The sequence below is a fragment of the Cherax quadricarinatus genome, chromosome 79, assembly GCF_038502225.1.
Source record: "Cherax quadricarinatus isolate ZL_2023a chromosome 79, ASM3850222v1, whole genome shotgun sequence".
Taxonomy (NCBI): Eukaryota; Metazoa; Arthropoda; class Malacostraca; order Decapoda; family Parastacidae; genus Cherax; species Cherax quadricarinatus.
In genome coordinates, this window is record NC_091370.1 from 6,731,041 (window position 1) to 6,750,306 (window position 19,266).

The window sequence follows — 19,266 nt, forward strand, 5'->3', positions numbered from 1 at the left end:
TAGACTAGCTCCTCCCAGAGAGCACAAACAGTCACATTAGGACAAGCCGTTCATGAAAAAAATCGCCAACACAATGCTCATCAAAGCTTCAGGAAAGAACAAAGCTAGTCTCCTAGCGGTGAAGGCCCACATTCAGAAGATTTCCTTCTAGCTGGTCGCAATTCCTCTCTGGACACACGATACAGGCCATTCGCCTAGCCGTCTCCATCCTCACCGAACAAAGGTGTATTTGCGGCAGGGCGACGGCTGATCAATTCGGACTTCATGGTCTCGTGAGTCACACATCAGAAGGAAAGTATGCTAGACATGAGGAGGTCAGCGACATCATAAAGAGAAGCCTCGCCACAGCCCATTGTACAGCTCAACGGGAACTCCAAGTCTGACGGAAGTCAAAAGCTTCCTGATAGAGCCACTATGCTACCCTTGAAGGATGGTAACCAGATTGTCCGCCACATTGGCGGACACCTACTTGTCATACTCTGAAGTTGAAGAGGTGGAGCCGCCATCTGCAGGGAGAACTAGAAGATCCGCATATATGATGGCCTGCTCCCCTTGTTATGACTTCATCCCAGTGGGTCGGAGACCCTTGGAGCCTGGAGCAAGTGTGCTCTAAAGTTCCTCAAAGAGCTGGGTGATAAACTCATCACAGAAACCAAGGATCACAGGGCGGCCAGCTTCCTTTTTCGGAAACTCAGTGTTGCGATCCAGAGGGGAAATGCCAGCAGCATTCTGGGTGCGCGGCCCACCGCCGAGGAGCTGGACGAAGTATTCGAGATGTAGCTCTGAGATGTTACCTATGTTGTTCAACTCTCTACTGTATTTTTATCAATGTATTTTGTTTTTAAATAAAGTCTACATAGAATATAGAATAAAGGGGGGAGGATGGGGTGGTAGAAGACAATATTCAAACAGCTCGGGGAAGAACCTTCAGTTTTCCCTGAAGCAAGCTTATTTTTTTCCCTGAGGATGAGGGCCCCCAGGACAGTTCCGGAGGTGGTACCTCCCTATATATATATATATATATATATATATATATATATATATATATATATATATATATATATATATATATATATATATATATATATATATATATATATATATATATATATATATATATATATATATATATATATATATATGTGTGTGTGTGTGTGTGTGTGTGTGTGTGTGTGAGTGTTAGTGTGTGTTGGTGTGTGTGTGTGTGTTGGTGTTAGTGTGTGTTGGTGTGTGTGTGTGTGTGTGTTTGTGTGTGTGTGTATGTGTGTGTGTGTGTATGTATGTGTGTGTGAGTGTGTGTGTGTGTGTGTGTGTGTGTGTGTGTGTGTGTGTGTGTGTGTGTGTGTACTCACCTAATTGTGGTTGCAGGGATAGAGTCATAGCTCCTGGCCTCACCTCTTCGCTTGTCGCTACTAGGTCCACTCTCTCCATGCTCCATGAGCTTTATCGTACCTCTTCTTAAAGCTATCGTACCTCTTCTTAAAGCTATATATGGATCCTGCCTCCGCTACATCACTCCAGACTGTTTCACTTCCTAACAACTCTATAACTGAAGAAGTACTTCCTTGCATCTCTGTGACTCATCTGAATTTTCAGCTTCCATTTGTGACCCCTTGTTGCTGTGTCACATCTCTGAAACATTTTGTCCCTATTCACCTTGTCAATTCCTTTCAGTATTTTATATGTTGTGATTGTGTGTGTGTGTGTGTGTGTGTGTGTGTGTGTACTCACCTAGTTGAGGTTGCAGGGGTTGAGTCCGAGCTCCTGGTGTGTGTGTGTGTGTGTGTGTGTGCGTGTGTGTGTGTGTGTGTGTGTGTGCGTGTGTGTGTGTGTGTGTGTGTGTGCGTGTGTGTGTGTGTGTGTGTGTGTGTATCAGTGTTAGGAAAGGCCCATTTGATGGCACACACTCGGAAAAATTTGGTTCTCTTGAATATCATGACAATAAGAATGCCCTCTCGCCAAAAGAGGTTGGACGACCATCGGCACGTGGGGAAGATGACCACTCGGATTCCAGGAAGAGTTGGGCAACAACCAGGAAAGCGAGGATCCCAGAGCAGCCAGTTTTTGTTCCAGTGTCTAGTGTTGACCTCCAGGAAATTAAAACCTAGACGAAATTAAGACACATGTGCAACATCTGGGTATCTTTATTGTAGACGTTTCGCCATCCAGTGGCTTTATCAACACAAATTCCAGGACATAACTTGAAGACAGTAGAACTATGTACAGAAGATGAGGTAATCAGTCCCTCAACCTTGCAGTAGGTGCTCTTCGCACCTACTGCAAGGTTGATTCTTATTCCACTTCCATGGGGAAGTGGAATAAGAATCTTTCCTCCGTAAGCTCTTACGAGGATAGTGAGGCTCAGGTTACAGTATGTAGGTGAGAGAGAGATTATTTCCCAGTAAAAGTAGGCCTTAGACAAGGATATTTCATGTCACTATGGTTGTTCATTATATTTATAGATGGGGTTGTAAGAGAAGTGAATGCTCGGATGTTGACAAGAGGTATGGGGTTAAAAGATAAAGAGTCTAACACAAAGTGGGAGTTGTCACAGTTGCTCTTTGGTGATGACTCTGTGCTTTTGGGACATTCTGAAGAGAAATGGCTGAGGTTGGTGGATGAGTTTGGTAGGGTATGTATAAGAAGGAAATTAAAAGTGAATATAGGAAAGAGTATGGTGATGAGGATAACAAAAATATTAGTTTACGTAAGATTGGATATCAGATTCGAGGGAGAGAGTATAGAGGAGGTGAATGTATTCAGATATTTAGGAGAGGACGTGTCAGCAGATGGATCTATGAAAGAAGTGACGAGGGGAAAAAGGCGAGTGGTGCACTGAGAAGTCTGTGGAGACAGAGAACTTTGTCCTTGGAAACAAAGAGGAGAAAGTATTAGAGTATAGTTATACCAATGCTCTTTTATGGGTGTGAAACATGGATGATGAATGTTGCAACAAGGAGAAAGCTGGAGGCAGTGGAGATATCATGTTTGAGGGCAATGTATGGTGTGAATATGATGCAGAGAATTAGTAATTTGGAAATTAGAGGAGGTGCGGGATTACCAAAACTATTATCCAGAGGGCTGAGGAGGGGTTATTGACTTGGATCGGACATGTAGAAAGGATGGAAGAAAATAGAGTGACTTTGAGTGAAGGAGGGGTGTTAATGTTGCAGTTTTATGACTATAGTGTAAGTTGCCTCTAGCAAGATAGTTATGGAGTGAATGATGATGAAAGTTTTTCTTTTTCTTTTTTTTGTTGGCGATGCATATATATCACTCATGGAATATGACAGGCGAGTATAGATTCCATCTGATAATTTTCACGGTAGAGCATATATGTTTAGACTAGTGATTCCCAAAAAGGATGGTACTGCCCCATTGGAGGAGGTGGAAAGATCCAAGAGGACTCATGAAATCGTACTGACACGATTGCAAACAAACCATACCACGGGTGGGGTTTGAACCCGCAGTCAGAGAGTCTTAAAACTCCAGACCGTCGCGTTAGCCACTCGGCCAGCTAGCTTCAATAAGATTTATCCAACTAGGTATATTTCTAAACCATAGGAAGGTTAGCATAGGCACCACTGTGACCACAAATGCAAGTTTTTAGGGACGAATCTCCCGCTAGCATGGCCATGACGAACTCTAGCTCAAGTCCCCTGAAAGCCGTCAACATGACTCACGAAATCGTAATGACACGATTGCAAACAAACCATACCACGGGTGGGGTTTGAACCCGCGGTCAAAGAGTCTCAAAACACCAGACTATTGCATCGGTCTGGTTTATCCAAGAGGACGTTGAGAAAAAAGGGGGCGGTAGGGAGAGGCAGGGTCGCATCAGAACCAGGGGAGCGTTTATTTTACAAAATCTATATGATAAAATCTAAGTCACGAACACTTGACTTTACAAAGAATAAAATTAACAATGAGTTATACGCATAAGAATAGTATAATTTTATAGTGTGGTCCGCAGGCGGAGTTGGAAGTCCGAACATTTCTTTGGATGCACCACACTCCACACACCAGCCAGATAAGATAGCAGCCATCGAGGGTACTGGTGATGATCGGATTTTCAGCCTGTATGGACCAAGGTTCCAGGTTTGTACGCACTGTAAATATCTTCAGTATAGATATAGATATTATTGAGTGGTATTGATGGAGGGACGCCAAAGGGAATGGAAGTGTTGCTGTGCTAAGGCTGTGATTTATAGTTCTTAAATATTTGATTTTTAATCTACCATTCACACTTGTATTAATGTGTCATGTACTTTTCCTAGTAAATGCATTGCTATACATTTTATGTTTTTTTCTGCTGCATTTTGTTGCAATTGGCATGATTTTTACAAGGAACATATATTTTTTGTTCATGCCCAACAGACAAAAAAGAAGTGTAGGCAGTATAGTATGGAATATCTAATTTAAGAATTTGCATCAGCACCAAATATTCAACAGCAACCAGTGTCCGAATTATGTGAAAATCTTTTCAGATGAAGCCATGAAATCGTCCAGGCTTCTTAAACATTTGAAGAAAATATACTTTGATAAAGCAGACGAAAACTCAACATATTTTCAGTCACTTCGAGGAAACATTTGCTGCTTAACTGGTGGGGAGAGTGGTTGTGCCTAGCACCCTTCTACTGTTCATCCAAGTGAGCTACCTCATAACAACATGGTGCTCAGTGTGAGGTGACATGTTAACACGGTTGGAATAGAGCTCCTCCATTGGGTGGTAACGCCTACTTCGGCTTCGGTGTTACTCCCTGCTATCATATGCATCTGATGCATAGGGTGCAGTGGACGAGAAATTGTATGGAGTGACCTTAAATGGAGCTTACAGGATGTTTGTGAAATTGCTCTCTGCTACTGTGTATGAGTCATTAGTGTTCGCATCGCTATTGGGCCGTGCGGACGTGCTGCGCAGTAGCTCCTGATTGAGTTGGCATTTGCGCAGTGTTGACGTGTACTTGGCTCTGTGAAGACCTGTTTGCGCGCTCTCTAGAACTGAAGCAAGATGCCCTCCATCGAGCAACTTTACCAACAGCTTAAGGAAGAATTGAGGTTGGCAAATTTGGAAATTCGGCGATTGACCGAGGAGAACAAGAAGATTCGTAGTAGTCCTCCTGTTTTGAGTCCTCAGGTCAAGAAGGGAAACTGGTCAGTGGCTGGACAGCAAGGAAAGAAGTTGACGATCAAGAAGACGAATGGAAAGGTAGAAACGATGAAGAAGAAAGAGACTGCCGTGGAAACTGTTGTGGAAACATCCAATACATTCTCAGTGCTACCCGACGAATGTGAGTTGACTACTGGGAACGACACGACGAAAGACATTAAGGAAGGTAAGAATATTGTTGTTGTTGGGGATAGCCAAGTTAGGTATATGGATAGGGCGTTCTGCTTGAAGGACAGGAGTAGGAGACAGAGAGTTTGCTTTCCTGGGGCTGGGATGGAGGATATTGTTAACCGTCTGGATGACATCATGAGAGGTAATGGGAGCAATCCTATTATCTGTCTCAGTGCTGGAGGCAACGATGTTGGCAGACGTAGGAGTGAGGACCTGATTAGCAGGTATAGGTCAGCAATAGAAATAATTAGAAGTAAGGGTGGGAACCCTCTCATATGTGGTATTTTGCCAAGGAGGGGAGTTGGAAGTGAATGGTTGTCCAGGGCAATTGGTGTCAATTGCTGGCTGGACAAATACTGTAAGGAAAATGCGGTAACATTCATTGACAACTGGGACCTCTTCTATGGCAGAAATGACATGTATGCTAGGGATGGGGTTCACTTATCTAGGTGTGGGGTGGGAGCACTGGCAACTGCAGTGGAGGGAGCAGTTAGGACTTTAAACTAGGAATAGTTAGTGGTATGGGTTTTGGCAGGAAAACAGTGAAGTCCCAGTGTAGTAATATTACGAGTTCTAGGGGAACTAGTAATAATAAGAACGAGATAGATATTGAAAAGCCAGGGACCTTGGGTGATAAGGACGGTAATAGGTTTAGTAGAAAAATAGAAATGAGCAGGAAGGGTAAAGAGAAAGGAGAGTCTTTCAATGTTTATTATGCTAATTGCCGTAGTGCTAGGAATAAGATGGACGAGTTGAGATTAGTTGCTAGTGTAGGTAACATTGATGTATTTGCCTTAACTGAGACGTGGTTTAATTCAAAAAGTCGGGACATGCCTGCGGAATGTCATATTCAGGGTTTTAAATTGTTCCAAGAAGATAGAAGTATTGGGAGGGGGGGTGGGGTGGCATTGTATGTCCGAGATCGCTTGAACTGTTGCATAAAAACGGGTATTAAGTCTGAAGTAACACATACAGAGTCTGTTTGGATAGAATTTTCAGAGGGGCATGAAAAACTGATTTTAGGAGTGATATACCGTCCCCCTAACTTAGATAGGGACCAAGGGAAACTACTATGGGAGGAAATTGTTAAGGCCACAAGGCACGATAATGTAGTAATTCTAGGAGACTTTAACTTTAGTCATGTTGATTGGAATTTCTTGACTGGGAATTTAGAATCGTACGACTTCTTAGAAGTATTTCAGGATTGTTTTTTGAAGCAGTTTGTGACAGAACCTACAAGGGGAAATAACCTGCTTGACTTAGTTATGGCAAACAATGAATCCCTTGTTAATAATTTAGAAATTTCAGAGGAACTGGGTGCTAGCGACCACAAATCAATTACATTTAGCATTGAATGGAAGTACGATAGTAGCGATAACTCAGTAACAGTCCCAGATTTTCGCTTAGCAGATTACGATGGGCTTAGAGAACACTTATCATCTGTTGACTGGGGTAACGAAGTGAGCTATCAATATGACAGTTTTCTGAACACTATACATGCTGCTCAAAGAGCGTTTATCCCATATAAAGAAATTAGATCAAATAGAAATGACCCAAAATGGATGAATAATAGGCTCAAATATCTACTAGGGCATAAGAAAGGAATTTATAGGCGTATCAAAAGAGGTGAGGGTCATCTTATGAATCAGTATATTGACATTAAGAGGGACATTAAAAAGGGGATAAGAAAAGCTAAAAGGGACTATGAAATTAAAGTTGCTAGGGATTCTAAAACTAACCCAAAAAGTTTTTTCCAGGTCTATAGAACAAAAGTTAGAGATAAGATAGGTCCCCTTAAAAATAACTATGGGCACCTTACTGACAATGAGAATGAAATGTGCTTGATTTTAAATAATTATTTTCTCTCAGTTTTTACACAGCAAGACACTAACAATATTCCAGTAATTAATTTTTACAGTGGGCTAGAAGAAGATAAATTATGTAACATCACAGTCACTAGTGAGATGGTTGTGAGGCAGATAGACAGACTGAAGCAAAATAAGTCGCCGGGTCCTGATGAGGTTTTTTCAAGGGTTCTTAAGGAATGCAAAATGGAACTCTGTGAACCATTAACTAATATTTTTAATTTATCTCTTCAAACAGGTGTAGTGTCTGATATGTGGAAGATGGCTAATGTAACTCCTATTTTTAAAACAGGGGACAAGTCGTTACCGTCAAATTACCGCCCAATAAGCCTGACCTCAATTGTAGGCAAATTACTAGAGTCAATTATAGCTGAGATTATAAGAAGCCATCTCGATAAGCATAGCTTGATTAATGATACTCAGCATGGATTCACAAGAGGCCGGTCTTGTCTAACTAATTTATTAACTTTCTTCAGTAAAGCTTTTGAGGCTGTTGACCACAATAAAGAATTTGATATTATTTACTTAGATTTTAGTAAGGCTTTTGATAGAGTTCTGCACCATAGACTGTTAAAGAAAGTGGCAGCTCATGGCATTGGGGGAAAAGTGCTCTCGTGGATCGAGTCATGGCTCACTGACAGGAAGCAGAGAGTGTCCATAAATGGGGTTAAATCCGAGTGGGGATCTGTAACAAGTGGCGTTCCACAGGGATCAGTCTTGGGCCCGTTGTTGTTTATAATATATATCAATGATCTTGATGAGGGAATTACTAGTGATATGAGCAAATTCGCCGATGACACAAAGATAGGTAGGATAATTGATTCAAACGTAGATGTTAGGGAACTTCAGGAGGATTTAAACAAACTCTATTCTTGGTCAGAAAAGTGGCAGATGCAGTTCAATGTAGATAAGTGCAAGGTTCTGAAGCTTGGGAGTGCCCATAACCCTAGTACTTATAAATTAAATGATGTAGAACTTAGCCATACAGATTGCGAAAAGGACTTGGGGGTTATGGTGAGCAGCAACCTTAAACCAAGACAGCAATGCCTAAGCGTACGTAATAAGGCAAATAGATTACTGGGATTTATATCAAGAAGTGTAAGCAACAGAAGTCCAGAGGTCATACTGCAGCTTTATACATCATTAGTAAGGCCTCACCTTGATTATGCAGCTCAGTTCTGGTCTCCGTATTACAAAACGGACATAAATTCGTTAGAAAACATTCAGCGTAGGATGACTAAATTAATACATAGCATCAGAAATCTTCCTTATGAAGAAAGATTGAAGACTCTTAAGTTACATTCACTTGTTAGACGAAGAATGAGGGGAGACCTGATCGAAGTGTATAAGTGGAAGATAGGTATTAATAAAGGGGATATTAATAAGGTCTTGAGGATGTCTCTCCAAGAGAGAACCCGCAGTAATGGATTTAAATTAGATAAGTTTAGATTTAGAAAGGACATAGGAAAGTATTGGTTTGGAAATAGGGTAGTTGATGAGTGGAACAGTCTACCTAGTTGGGTTATTGAGGCTAGGACTTTGGGTAGTTTCAAATCTAGGTTGGATAAGTACATGAGTGGGAAGGGTTGGATTTGAGTGGGACTTTCACATCAGAGCTTATTTCTTGGGTAGCATTGAAAATTGGGTTGGGTAAATGTTTTGTTAGTGGGATGAATTGTAAAGGACCTGCCTAGTATGGGCCAGCAGGCCTCCTGCAGTGTTCCTCCTTTCTTATGTTCTTATGTTCTTATGTTTTCAAGATGTCAGTGTTGATGTCACACCAGCAGTGAGGGTGAGGATGATTGACATATCGCGTCATTATACGTGGGTTAAACTGCACAACGTGGGCGGACGAAGCTGACATCCACAGCTTCTTTGACAAGCATGGGGCTGTCCATATGGCCCAACAAGGAAAATGAGTGGCTGGTGCCTTTGCTGGTCTCCCAGAGGGAGCTTTTACCCTCAAAATGACTTTGTATCACCCCATATCCTCGTATGTGTGCCCTGAGGAGTTCAAAACACAGGTCATGGTCTTGTATGCTGGGCACCAGCATACTTGTTGCCTGTGTGGGGCCTATGGCCACATGGCCGAGTATGAGGTGACTGGTGGGGAATGACAGCACAGTGGAGGGCATGGTAGTCTGTGGAGTGAGAAGGTGGAGGCTACACACGTTGAGTCAGGGGAAGGCACGGAGCTCCAAGAATCCGATGGCCCAGTGACTTCATAAACGGTGAGTGGGGAGGTGCAGGTGCACGCAGATGTGATGATTATCAAGGTGGAGCTGGCAATAGTGCTGCAATCCATGTACCAGCCTGCAGAGGAGTTGGGGCCCACCGAGCAGGTGGCTGGTGATGAGGTAGAGGACGTGGTGGGTGAGCGAAAGGAGGATCATGTGGGGCCTGGGACTGACTGCATAAATGCAACATCAGCACATTAGGTGGACTACCGGATGATGGAGGTGGAGGTCCATTGTGTGGTCTCCCAGGACACTGACATGGAGGAGGAGGAGGTCGCCACATGGAAGAGAGTGGTGGCATCAGATTCGAATGATGTCCTGATGCTGGCGCAATGGCCCAGGTAGAAGGCATGGGTTGACGGGGTTCACCATGGCACCCATGGCAAGCAGCATAAGCAGGTTGTTAGAGGGGTTGGGGCAGTGAGTGATGAGCATGGCAAAGGTGGTGCCTCAGGTAATGGTGGGACTGGGAAGAGCGTCGTGGGGTGGCGGGGATGGAACCATTAAGTCGGCCTCAGGTGTGTGATTGTTAATGTCAATGGACTGTGTGATGGTGTGATGTGTGTGTTTTGGAGGTTTTTGTACAAATATAAAGTGGACATGGTCTTTGTACAAGAACATAAATTTAAGGTTGGCCGCATGTTGGTAGTGGATGGATATCAGGCATTTGTACTACCGTACGATTGTTTGAAAGGGGGTGTGGGGATCTTGATCTGGGAGGGTGGTGTGTTTTGCATAGGAGTGAAGGAGTGGGTGAGGGGCGGATCATGCATGTGGATAGGTGGGGGGATGGGTGAGCATGTGTCATTTGTATGTGTGTATGTGCCGGCTGAAAGTGACTGAAAGTGATGTGTGGGTGAAGACAGCATTTGTGCGTGAGGAACTCATGTATTTCCTATGCACGCTGTCATCTGTGGTGATTGTGGGTGGGGATTGGAATTGTATCATCTGGCGGGCTGATGTGGTGCCCAGGGGAGTGGGTTACTTTTCCACTGCATTAGGGAACCTTATTCGGGATATTCAATTATGGGATGTGTTTGGGGGAGGATTGTGGGATGTGGAGCATATTTTCGTGAGGCAAGGATATGCAGCGCTTTAAGACAGACTGTATCTATCGCAGCGGGTACTTGTTGAGTCTCTCCATACTGTTGAAGCGACATATTCAGGTCATCATATGGTTATGGCAGAGATGGGGTGGGCGACGATGGCAAGAAGGCATTGGGGATATTGGAAACTGAACACGAGGGTTCTTTTGGATGAGGAGGGGTTGGGGGGTTTTGCAGCCTTGTGGGAGCAACTTCAGGAGGAGGGGAGGGGGTGGAGGATGTGGTGGGTTGGTGAGACGGTGTGGCAAAGGTATGGATCCGTCAGTTTTATGTGCAAGAAGGTAAGCACATTAATCAATTGCAGTATGGTCTAACAAATTACTTAGAGGAGAGGTTAAGGGATTGTTATGGGCAAGGGGTGGTGGTGGGGACTTATCCAGTAGAGGAAATTAACATGTTGAAGTGGAGGATACGTGAGTTGTAGGAGGAGTGTTTTGAAGCAGTACTGGTGCAGGCAGGTGTGGAGGAGGTTTTATTGAGGAATCAGTCTTCTGCATGCATGCATCACAGCCAGCAGCTGAAGCAGCAGGCCACTACTGTTCCATACTTGGAAGTCCACTCTTTGGTGGGGGCATATCAAGTGGGTCAAGTTTTGGGGACAACAGAAAGTCTGAGTGCATATGTAGATAGATGGTACAAGGAGTATTGGAAAAGTTGTGGGGTGGAGAGGACGGATTTAGAAGGAGTGTGTGGGTGCGTGGCGCGCAATCTGGGGAGGAGTGATAGAGAGGCACTAGGAGAGGCCATTGAAGAGGAGGACATCTGGAAGGCACTTATGGAGATGAGCAGGGGAAAGGCACCCGGTATTGATGGTCTACCATGTGAATTTTACATGCAGCATTGGGAGCTGCTGTGGGGATTTCTCTTTCAGTTGATGAATTTGATGAGAGGGGTACATTGGGTGAGATGCAGGCCATAGCAGTGGTGGTGCTGGTGCCAAAGGGGAAGCATCAGAGTACCATTTGGGATTACCAAGCCATTTCGTTGTTGTGCACTGATTACAAGCTGTTTGCGAAGGTCTTGGGAAACTGCCTCAAATATGTCATGGGGAGGGTGGTGTTGGAGAGTCAATTTGGGTTGCCAGTCAGGTCGATGGTAATGGGGCACAGGATCCTTAAGGGGTTCATAGAAAAACTGGAAAGGGGGAAGAGGTGGGGTTGTTAGTGTTGGATTGGAAGGGGGCATATGATAGAGTGGAAAGGGGGGATTTGAGGAGCATTCTCCTCTGACAGGGTGTTGGGGAGGAAATCGTGGGGGTGGGTTGAAATGTTGTACATGAGGTTGTGGGTGTAGGTGCAGATTAATGGGTGTGTGGATGCAGCGGTCATCATAGAACGGGGTCTTCGGCAGGGGTGTCCGATGTCGTAACTCTTGTTTGCATGTGTACAGGACCCCTTTTACAGGTTGGTTGGGGATCGTATATGCGGGGGGGGGACGGCAGTCATGGTTGGGGGAGTTAGAGGAGGTTGTATGCATGTTGGGGGGTGCTACGGGCATGGAAGGAAACTTAGAGAAATCAATGATCATGGGATAGGGAATGGATGGGAAGAGTGGTGTGGGGATGTGCCGTGGTGTGGCGGCGTCTATGGGGATGACCTGGAGGCAGCAAGGGAGGCCAACTCGGTACAGATAGTGGAACGGGTGGAGCAACGATTGGGGGTGTTGTGTCCTTACCATCTGACCCTTATACAACGAGCTATCATGGTCAGTTTCCTACTATTTAACAAGGTCTGGTATGTAGCGGCAGTGTTTCCATTGACAAGGACAGCAATTACGCGTGTTCTCAGGTGGGTGTTCAGATTCTTGTGAGGTTCGGGGTGTGATTGGTTGCATAGAGAGGGGTAGTGATGCTGGTGTGCCAAGGCGGGTTGGGTTTACTGGACCTGCGTCAGTGCATTAAATGTGTGTTTATTCAGTGGGAAGTGTTGCGTGTAGGAGGTTTTCAAGTGGGGCAGATGGGCAGGGTGCACGACCAGTAGCAGGGCTTGTACGGGGGAACAAAGTTGCGGGAGTGTGAGACAATGTTATGTGCATTGGCATTGGCTCAGGAGCCTGGGAAATTCAGAGCAGGGGTTTTGTGTAGAATGATTCTAAGTATGGTAGTGGTGCCGGTGGAGGGGATTTTCCCTATGTATGCATGGGGGGACATATGGTGCCTTTTCAGCAAATTGCGGTTACATCCCAGGGCTCGCAAGGTCATGTATCATTTCCTGCATGGTATTTTGCCGATGGGAGCAGTACTTAGGGATAGATGGGTTGTGGAGGGAGGAGGTGTTGGTTATGTGGGGAGGGAGCCAGCATACCATGTGGTATATTTTTGCGAGGGTTTGGGGGGCCTTATGGAATGGATGAGTAGGGTGGTGGCGAGGGTGGGGGAGGGAGGGTGTCGGTGCTGTGAGTGCTTAGTCTTGACTTGCTTATGTAATAGTGGATTTTGTATATATTTTGTGGGGAATGCGGTGGGGGGGGGGGGTTGGGAGGTGAGGCGGCGTGTTTTAGCAGCGACGTTCTAAATGTTGTGTTGCAATAGGGACATTTACGGGAAATACTAGGGGGCGGCATTTTCGGAGGGTTATAGAGCCCTCACTGTAGGGGACTTACTGGCATTGTGAAACGGTGGGGTAGAGTGTAAGAAGTGTTTGTCTGCTGCAGTCTTGGGGAAGGGGGGCTGTCCGGGATTGCAATGAGTGCGTAAGTGGCATGTATTGTGATTGTGTGTCGGTGGTAGCGTCTGCCCGAGTGGCCTGAGGACCGAATATTTCCCATTAGTGGATGTTGTTACATGGTCTGCTGTATTTACATGTCTGTATCATTTTTCTGATATGCTGCTTTCATCTTTCATTGTTAATCATGTTAAGATGTGAGTAGGTGGATGGGTGGGAAACAACCGGAGGGGGGGGGGAGAGTTTTCCCGTCCGTTTGTGCAGGTGTGAGTTTAAATTACAAAAGGTTTTCATACCTGCTGAGAATCAGTTATGTGTGATTCATATATTTTCATGCTTTTTGTATTGTATTGATTTTCATGATACATACCTAAACCAAGAATGGTGGTTGAGGCTTGTGAAAGCGGTCTGTTACCGTATATTGCCCGACCGTGGATGGCATGCTAACTGGACTGTTAATATGTAATCATATATGACGGTTGTTTTTCATGCTCCTTTGTAAAACATGTCAGGGTTAGAGCAGGTGTATGGGTGGAGTAAAAGGGGGATGGGTGTAGTTCCTACATGCAGTTGTGCGTGTGGTGTGTTTTTAGGCAACAGATGGTTATCATACCTGTTGTAGGTCAGTTTATGTGGAATTTTATTTATTTATTTTGATGTATTGTAATGTTTTAAATATAATAAAAAAAAACTTCGAGAAAACTTACAGACACGGAAAACCATTGAAAATGTTTGCTAGCGCTTCACAACAATCCATTGATGGTTTGTGTGCGTCATACAATATCTCATTGCTGACTTCTAGACCTGGTATGCCTCATACAATTGGGAAAGAGTTTATTCTGCCAGCAGTGAGGTTCTGCGCACAGCTTTACACACTTCATCTTAACAAATTATTAAAGTTACTCCTCTCAGTGACAGCTGTTCAAAGAAGAGTGGATGAAATGGATGAAAACATTGATAACACATTGTGCAATATGCTTAAGTCAACAGAATTTGGCTTACAATTAGATAAGTCCACTCTGCAAGGCAATGAAGCTTTGCTTCCTATGTTCGTTTTGTCAGAGATGAAAGTTTTGTTCAAGAGCTGTTATTTACAAGACAACTAGAAACATACAAAAGGGGAGTCAGTATTTCGTGTTGAGATTTGTTTTCAAAGAGAAAGACATCCCGCTTACTAACATTCTTGCTTGTGCAGCAGATGGGGTACCATCCATGACAGGTTGTCATCGTGGCTTCATCAGTTTGTTGAAAACAACTGTACTGGTGTGTTCACGGTGCACTGTGTAATCCACAAGCAAAATCTGGTTGCAAAAAACCCTGTTTGGTTGAATTCATAAATCAATAAGAATTGTTGTCCCCACAGTAAATAAAATCAAGGCACACGCAATCAATTCCCGACCGTTTCGGCAGATCTGTTGTGTATACGTTTGTTGTTGTACACAGAAGTTAGATGGTTGTCCAAGGGAAACTTCCTGAGACGTTCCTATTCATATTTTAAAACAGTCGTTGAATGAATTTTTCCAAGACTCCAATTCTGTTCTGTGAGATGAAAAAAATATAGAAGATATTATTTGTCAGTAGTATCCACAAAGTTCAACGAAGTTAATTTGAAGTTACAAGGAAATGAGGTTAATTTAATTAAAGCCAAATACATACTTTCCACTTTTCTGTCTAGGTTATAGTTATTCAAACGTAACATAGCTCGTCGTGAGCTCTTCCATTTTCCGAGCCTCTCTTAATTGGAGAAGAGCATATGTGCCAAACGATGACCTCCAAGTGTATTGTAAACACCTGAATAAGCTGCTTAAAGACATGTTTGACAGATTTCGGGTTCCTTTTTTAGCTTAAAATACCAGACTGGGTGATCAATCCATTCCTAGATATCAGCAATGAGGAAACAGGAATGGTGGAGGAAGAACTGATTTCACTCCAAACTGACACTAAGCCTAGGCCCAAGTTCAAAAAATCATTCCTGACTGCTACCCTGCACTTTGGAACAAAGTCAAGATGTACTTTATTGCCTTCTCAAAATATTTAATAGAGCGAAGCAACACTGCAGTCGCCAAGCTTGTTTCCAAGCAAAGAAACAGACTGAAAATTATTGAACGAGAGGATCTAAAGCTTCTTCTTATTAGTTTGTTCAAGTCTAATGTTGGGAAGCTAATGTTACTGCACCAAGCAAATCCATCTCATTAAAATTGCAAACGCAATGTATTTACAGATTAAATGTAAATTTACCCTTTCACATTAAATAAATTGGTTTACTATGTAAATTTTTAATTGTGAAAAAAATGCGCTTGTTTATAGTGTTAGACTAGCTGCCGTTTTGAATTTGCATTAAACTTAATGCCAAGAAAGAATGTGTGTAGGGGACGCTGAGCATGTGGCCTGGGAGGCAAAGGGACGGCAGCCTGAAAAAGTTAGGGAACTGGTTTAGATCTACTTTATCGCTCTTTAACATTTTCTCGATAATAAACGAGATGCCAAAACGATTTTCTTTGGCTAGGAAGTTCCATTGTTGCCTCAGTTACTGTTGGCCAAGTTTGCCTAACTTTTTTACTTTAAGCTGTTTTTCTAGCTCCTGGAGTCTAGTTTAATTGACATCATCCACTGTACACAGGTGACATGAGAGGTTGATGACTGACTCAGGTTTTTTCCTGGTTTTCAAAGCACCTGTTTCACCATCAAATTCATTATCACTCTATGAAGGGACTGTTCAGGTTTTTCCTTATCAACTTTCCATTGTTAAATTAGAGCGAAACATAAGACTTCATATTTGCTATATATTTATTAAAATTATAAAATTACATATAAACAGCAATAGTCATAGTCAGGGAAGACGGCGAGTGAGGGAGCAGACTTTTAACCGTGGTATGGGCGTCGGAAGCCTCCAAAACTACCTCCTCCAAAACCACCAAAGCTACCATGACCAAAGTGACCGGGATCAGCTTCAGCGTTCCTCTTTCCTCGGTATCCGCCATATCCTCCCCAAAAGCCTCCAAAATTTCCTCCAAAACCACCAAAGCTTCCATGACCAAAGTGACCGGGATCAGCTTCAGGCTCAGCATCAGCTTCAGCGTTCCTCTTTCCTCGGTATCCACCATATCCTCCACCGAAGCCTCCGAAGCCTCCTCCGAAACTTCCAAATCCTCCATGACCAAAGCGACCGGGATCTGCTTCAGGCTCAGCATCAGCGCTCCTCTTTCCTCGGTATCCATCATATCCTCCACCAAAGCCTCCAAAGCCTCCTCCAAAACTTCCAAATCCTCCATGGCCAAAGCGACCGGGATCTGCTTCAGGCTCAGCATCAGCGCTCCTCTTTCCACGGTATCCACCATATCCTCCACCGAAGCCTCCGAAGCCTTCTCCGAAACTTCCAAATCCACCATGACCAAAGCGACCGGGATCAGCTTCAGGATCAGCGTCGGCCTCTGGGTCAGCTTCAGCACTCCTCTTCCCACGGTACCCGAAGCCACCATATCCTCCTCTGAAGCCTCCAAAACCTCCACTGAAGCCTCCAAAGTGGCCAGGCTCGGCATCTGGGGCAGGAGCAGCGTTTATGACCGCAATGCAGAATGCGGCCAGGACGCCAACAATCACCTGAAGGATGAACACAGTTTACATTATAACTGAATTATCATTGTACAGAGAATTATTATAACTATACATGTTGTATGGGTAAAGTTACTTATAAATTCATGATGCTTATGATTCCTGCTAAATTTTCCACAGTGTAGTAATAAATTACAAAAGCTCATTCTAATTGGTATTTTGTATGAAAGATTATTTATGAAAGCAGTGTACAGTGGTCCCTCAATAATCGACTGGCCTGAAAGTCGACCATTTCGGAAATCAACCGGTTTTTTCGACAAAATATTGACTCGGAAATTGACAGAAATTCGTTTATCGACCCGTCTCGACCCGTCGTCCCAGACGCGTATGCACGAGGTAAGCGGGCCTCGACCCGCCTCAGCCTTCCTTCCCAGCCAGTGTGCCATTGTTTACCAGTTAGCGGCGGTCCTCTCACGTGCTCCAGTGAAATATTTCATAATATTTCATTTATTTTAGTGCTTGCAAGTTATTTAAGTGCTAAATAAGCTACCATGGCTCCAAAGAAAGCTCCTAGTGCCAAACCTTTGGTAAAGAAGGTGAGAAATACCATTGAATTTAAGTAAAACATCATTGAACAATATGATAGTGGCGTACGTGTGGGCGAACTGACGAGGATGTATAACAAAAATCATTCAACCATATCTTCCATCATAGCCATGAGAAAGGAAATCAAGGACGCTGTTGTTGCAAAGGGGGTAAATATGCTGACAAAAATGAGATCACCAGTACTGGAAGAGGTTGAGAAGTTATTATTGGTGTGGATAAATGAGAAACAATTAGCAGGAGACAGTCTTATGACCTCGATTATTTGTGAAAAGGGTAGGCAGTTGCATGAAGATTTGGTAAATAAATTGCCTGCAAATAGTGGTGAAGTGAGTGATTTTAAGGCCAGCAAAGGCTGGTTTGAGAGATTTAAGAAGCGTACTGGCATACACAGTGTGGTAAGGCATGGTGAGGCTGCCAGTTCGGACCACAAGGCGGCTGAAAAATATGTGCATGAATTCCAGGAGTACATAGAGGCTGAAGGACTGAAACCTGAACAAGTGTTCAATTGTGACGAAACAGGCCTCTTCTGGAAGAAAATGCCAAAGAGGACCTTCATTACACAAGAGGAAAAGTCAATGCCAGGACACAAGCCTATGAAAGACAGGCTGACGCTAATGTTCTGTGCTAATGCTAGTGGGGATTTCAAAGTGAAGCCGTTACTAGTGCACCATTCTGAAAATCCCAGAGCATTTAAGAAAAATAATGTTATGAAGAGTAAATTGTGTGTGTTTTGGAAATCTAATAATAAGGCATGGGTCACGAGGGAAATTTTTGTAGAGTGGTTCAACGAAGTGTTTGGCCCTAGTGTGAAGAATTACCTCCTGGAGAAGAAATTGGATCTCAAGTGCCTGCTAGTAATGGACAATGCACCTGCTCATCCACCAAACTTGGATGACCTAATTCTGAAGGAGTTTGGGTTCATCTCAGTAAAGTTCTTGCCCCCGAATACCACTCCTCTCCTCCAACCCATGGGCCAGCAGGTCATTGCAAACTTTAAAAAACTGTACACCAAAGCAATGTTTGAAAGGTGCTTCAATGTGACCTCAGACACTCACTTGACCCTACGAGATTTTTGGAAAGAACATTTCAGTATTTTCCATTGTGTAAGCCTTATAGGTAAGGCTTGGGAGGGAGTGTCTACCAGGACTTTGAACTCTGCTTGGAGAAAATTGTGGCCAGATTGTGTCGACAAGAGGGATTTGGAAGGGTTTGGGGCTGACCCTGATGAGCCTATGTCAGTTTTGAACTCTATTGTGGCACTGGGGAGTTCCATGGGGTTGGATGTGAGTTTGGAGGATGTGGAAGAGTTGGTGGAGGACCACAACGAAGAGCTAACCACTGAGGAGCTGCAAGAGCTTCAGCAGGAAGAGCAACAGATCGCAGCTCAGAATCTTGCTGCAGAGGAGGAGGAAGAGAGATGGAAGAAGGTGCCTTCTTCAGAAATTTAAGAGATTTTTACTATGTGGGGTAAGATGGAAAGATTTATGGAGAAACATCACCCAGAGAAGGATGTTGCAAGCCATATCGGCAACTTGTACAGTGACAGAGTCTTGGCCCATTTTAGGGAAGTTTTAAAGAGACGCCAGAAACAGAGCTCTCTGCACAGTTATTTTGCGAGACAGGACTCCAGTGACTCTCAAGCTGGTCCTAGTGGCATTAAGAAACAGAGAAAAGAAGCAACCCCAGAAAAGCAAATGGTACCTGAGGTGTTGCTGGAAGGGGATTCCCCTTCCAAACTATAAACAATCCACTCTCTCCTCCTCCTCCAGTCTCCCATACACAATGAAGAATCTCCAATAAAAGTAAGTGTTATGCTGTTAATGTTTCATTCATCATTTCCCATTGTATTGTTTATGTACTACATGAATATTTCATGTAAAAATTTTTTTTGTTTTA

The 19,266-nt window shown here is 43.8% G+C and overlaps 1 protein-coding gene across 1 annotated transcript in view; it reads right to left on the reverse strand.

The window, feature by feature from the left end:
- LOC128702763 (WAG22 antigen-like) overlaps positions 1–19,266 on the reverse strand; it is a 131,024-nt gene that overhangs the window by 109,926 nt on the left and 1,832 nt on the right. Inside the window, exon 2 of the mRNA XM_070101808.1 lies at positions 16,080–16,812. Within this exon, the coding sequence (XP_069957909.1) occupies positions 16,080–16,812 (733 nt within the window). The remainder of the gene's footprint in view (positions 1–16,079; positions 16,813–19,266) is intronic.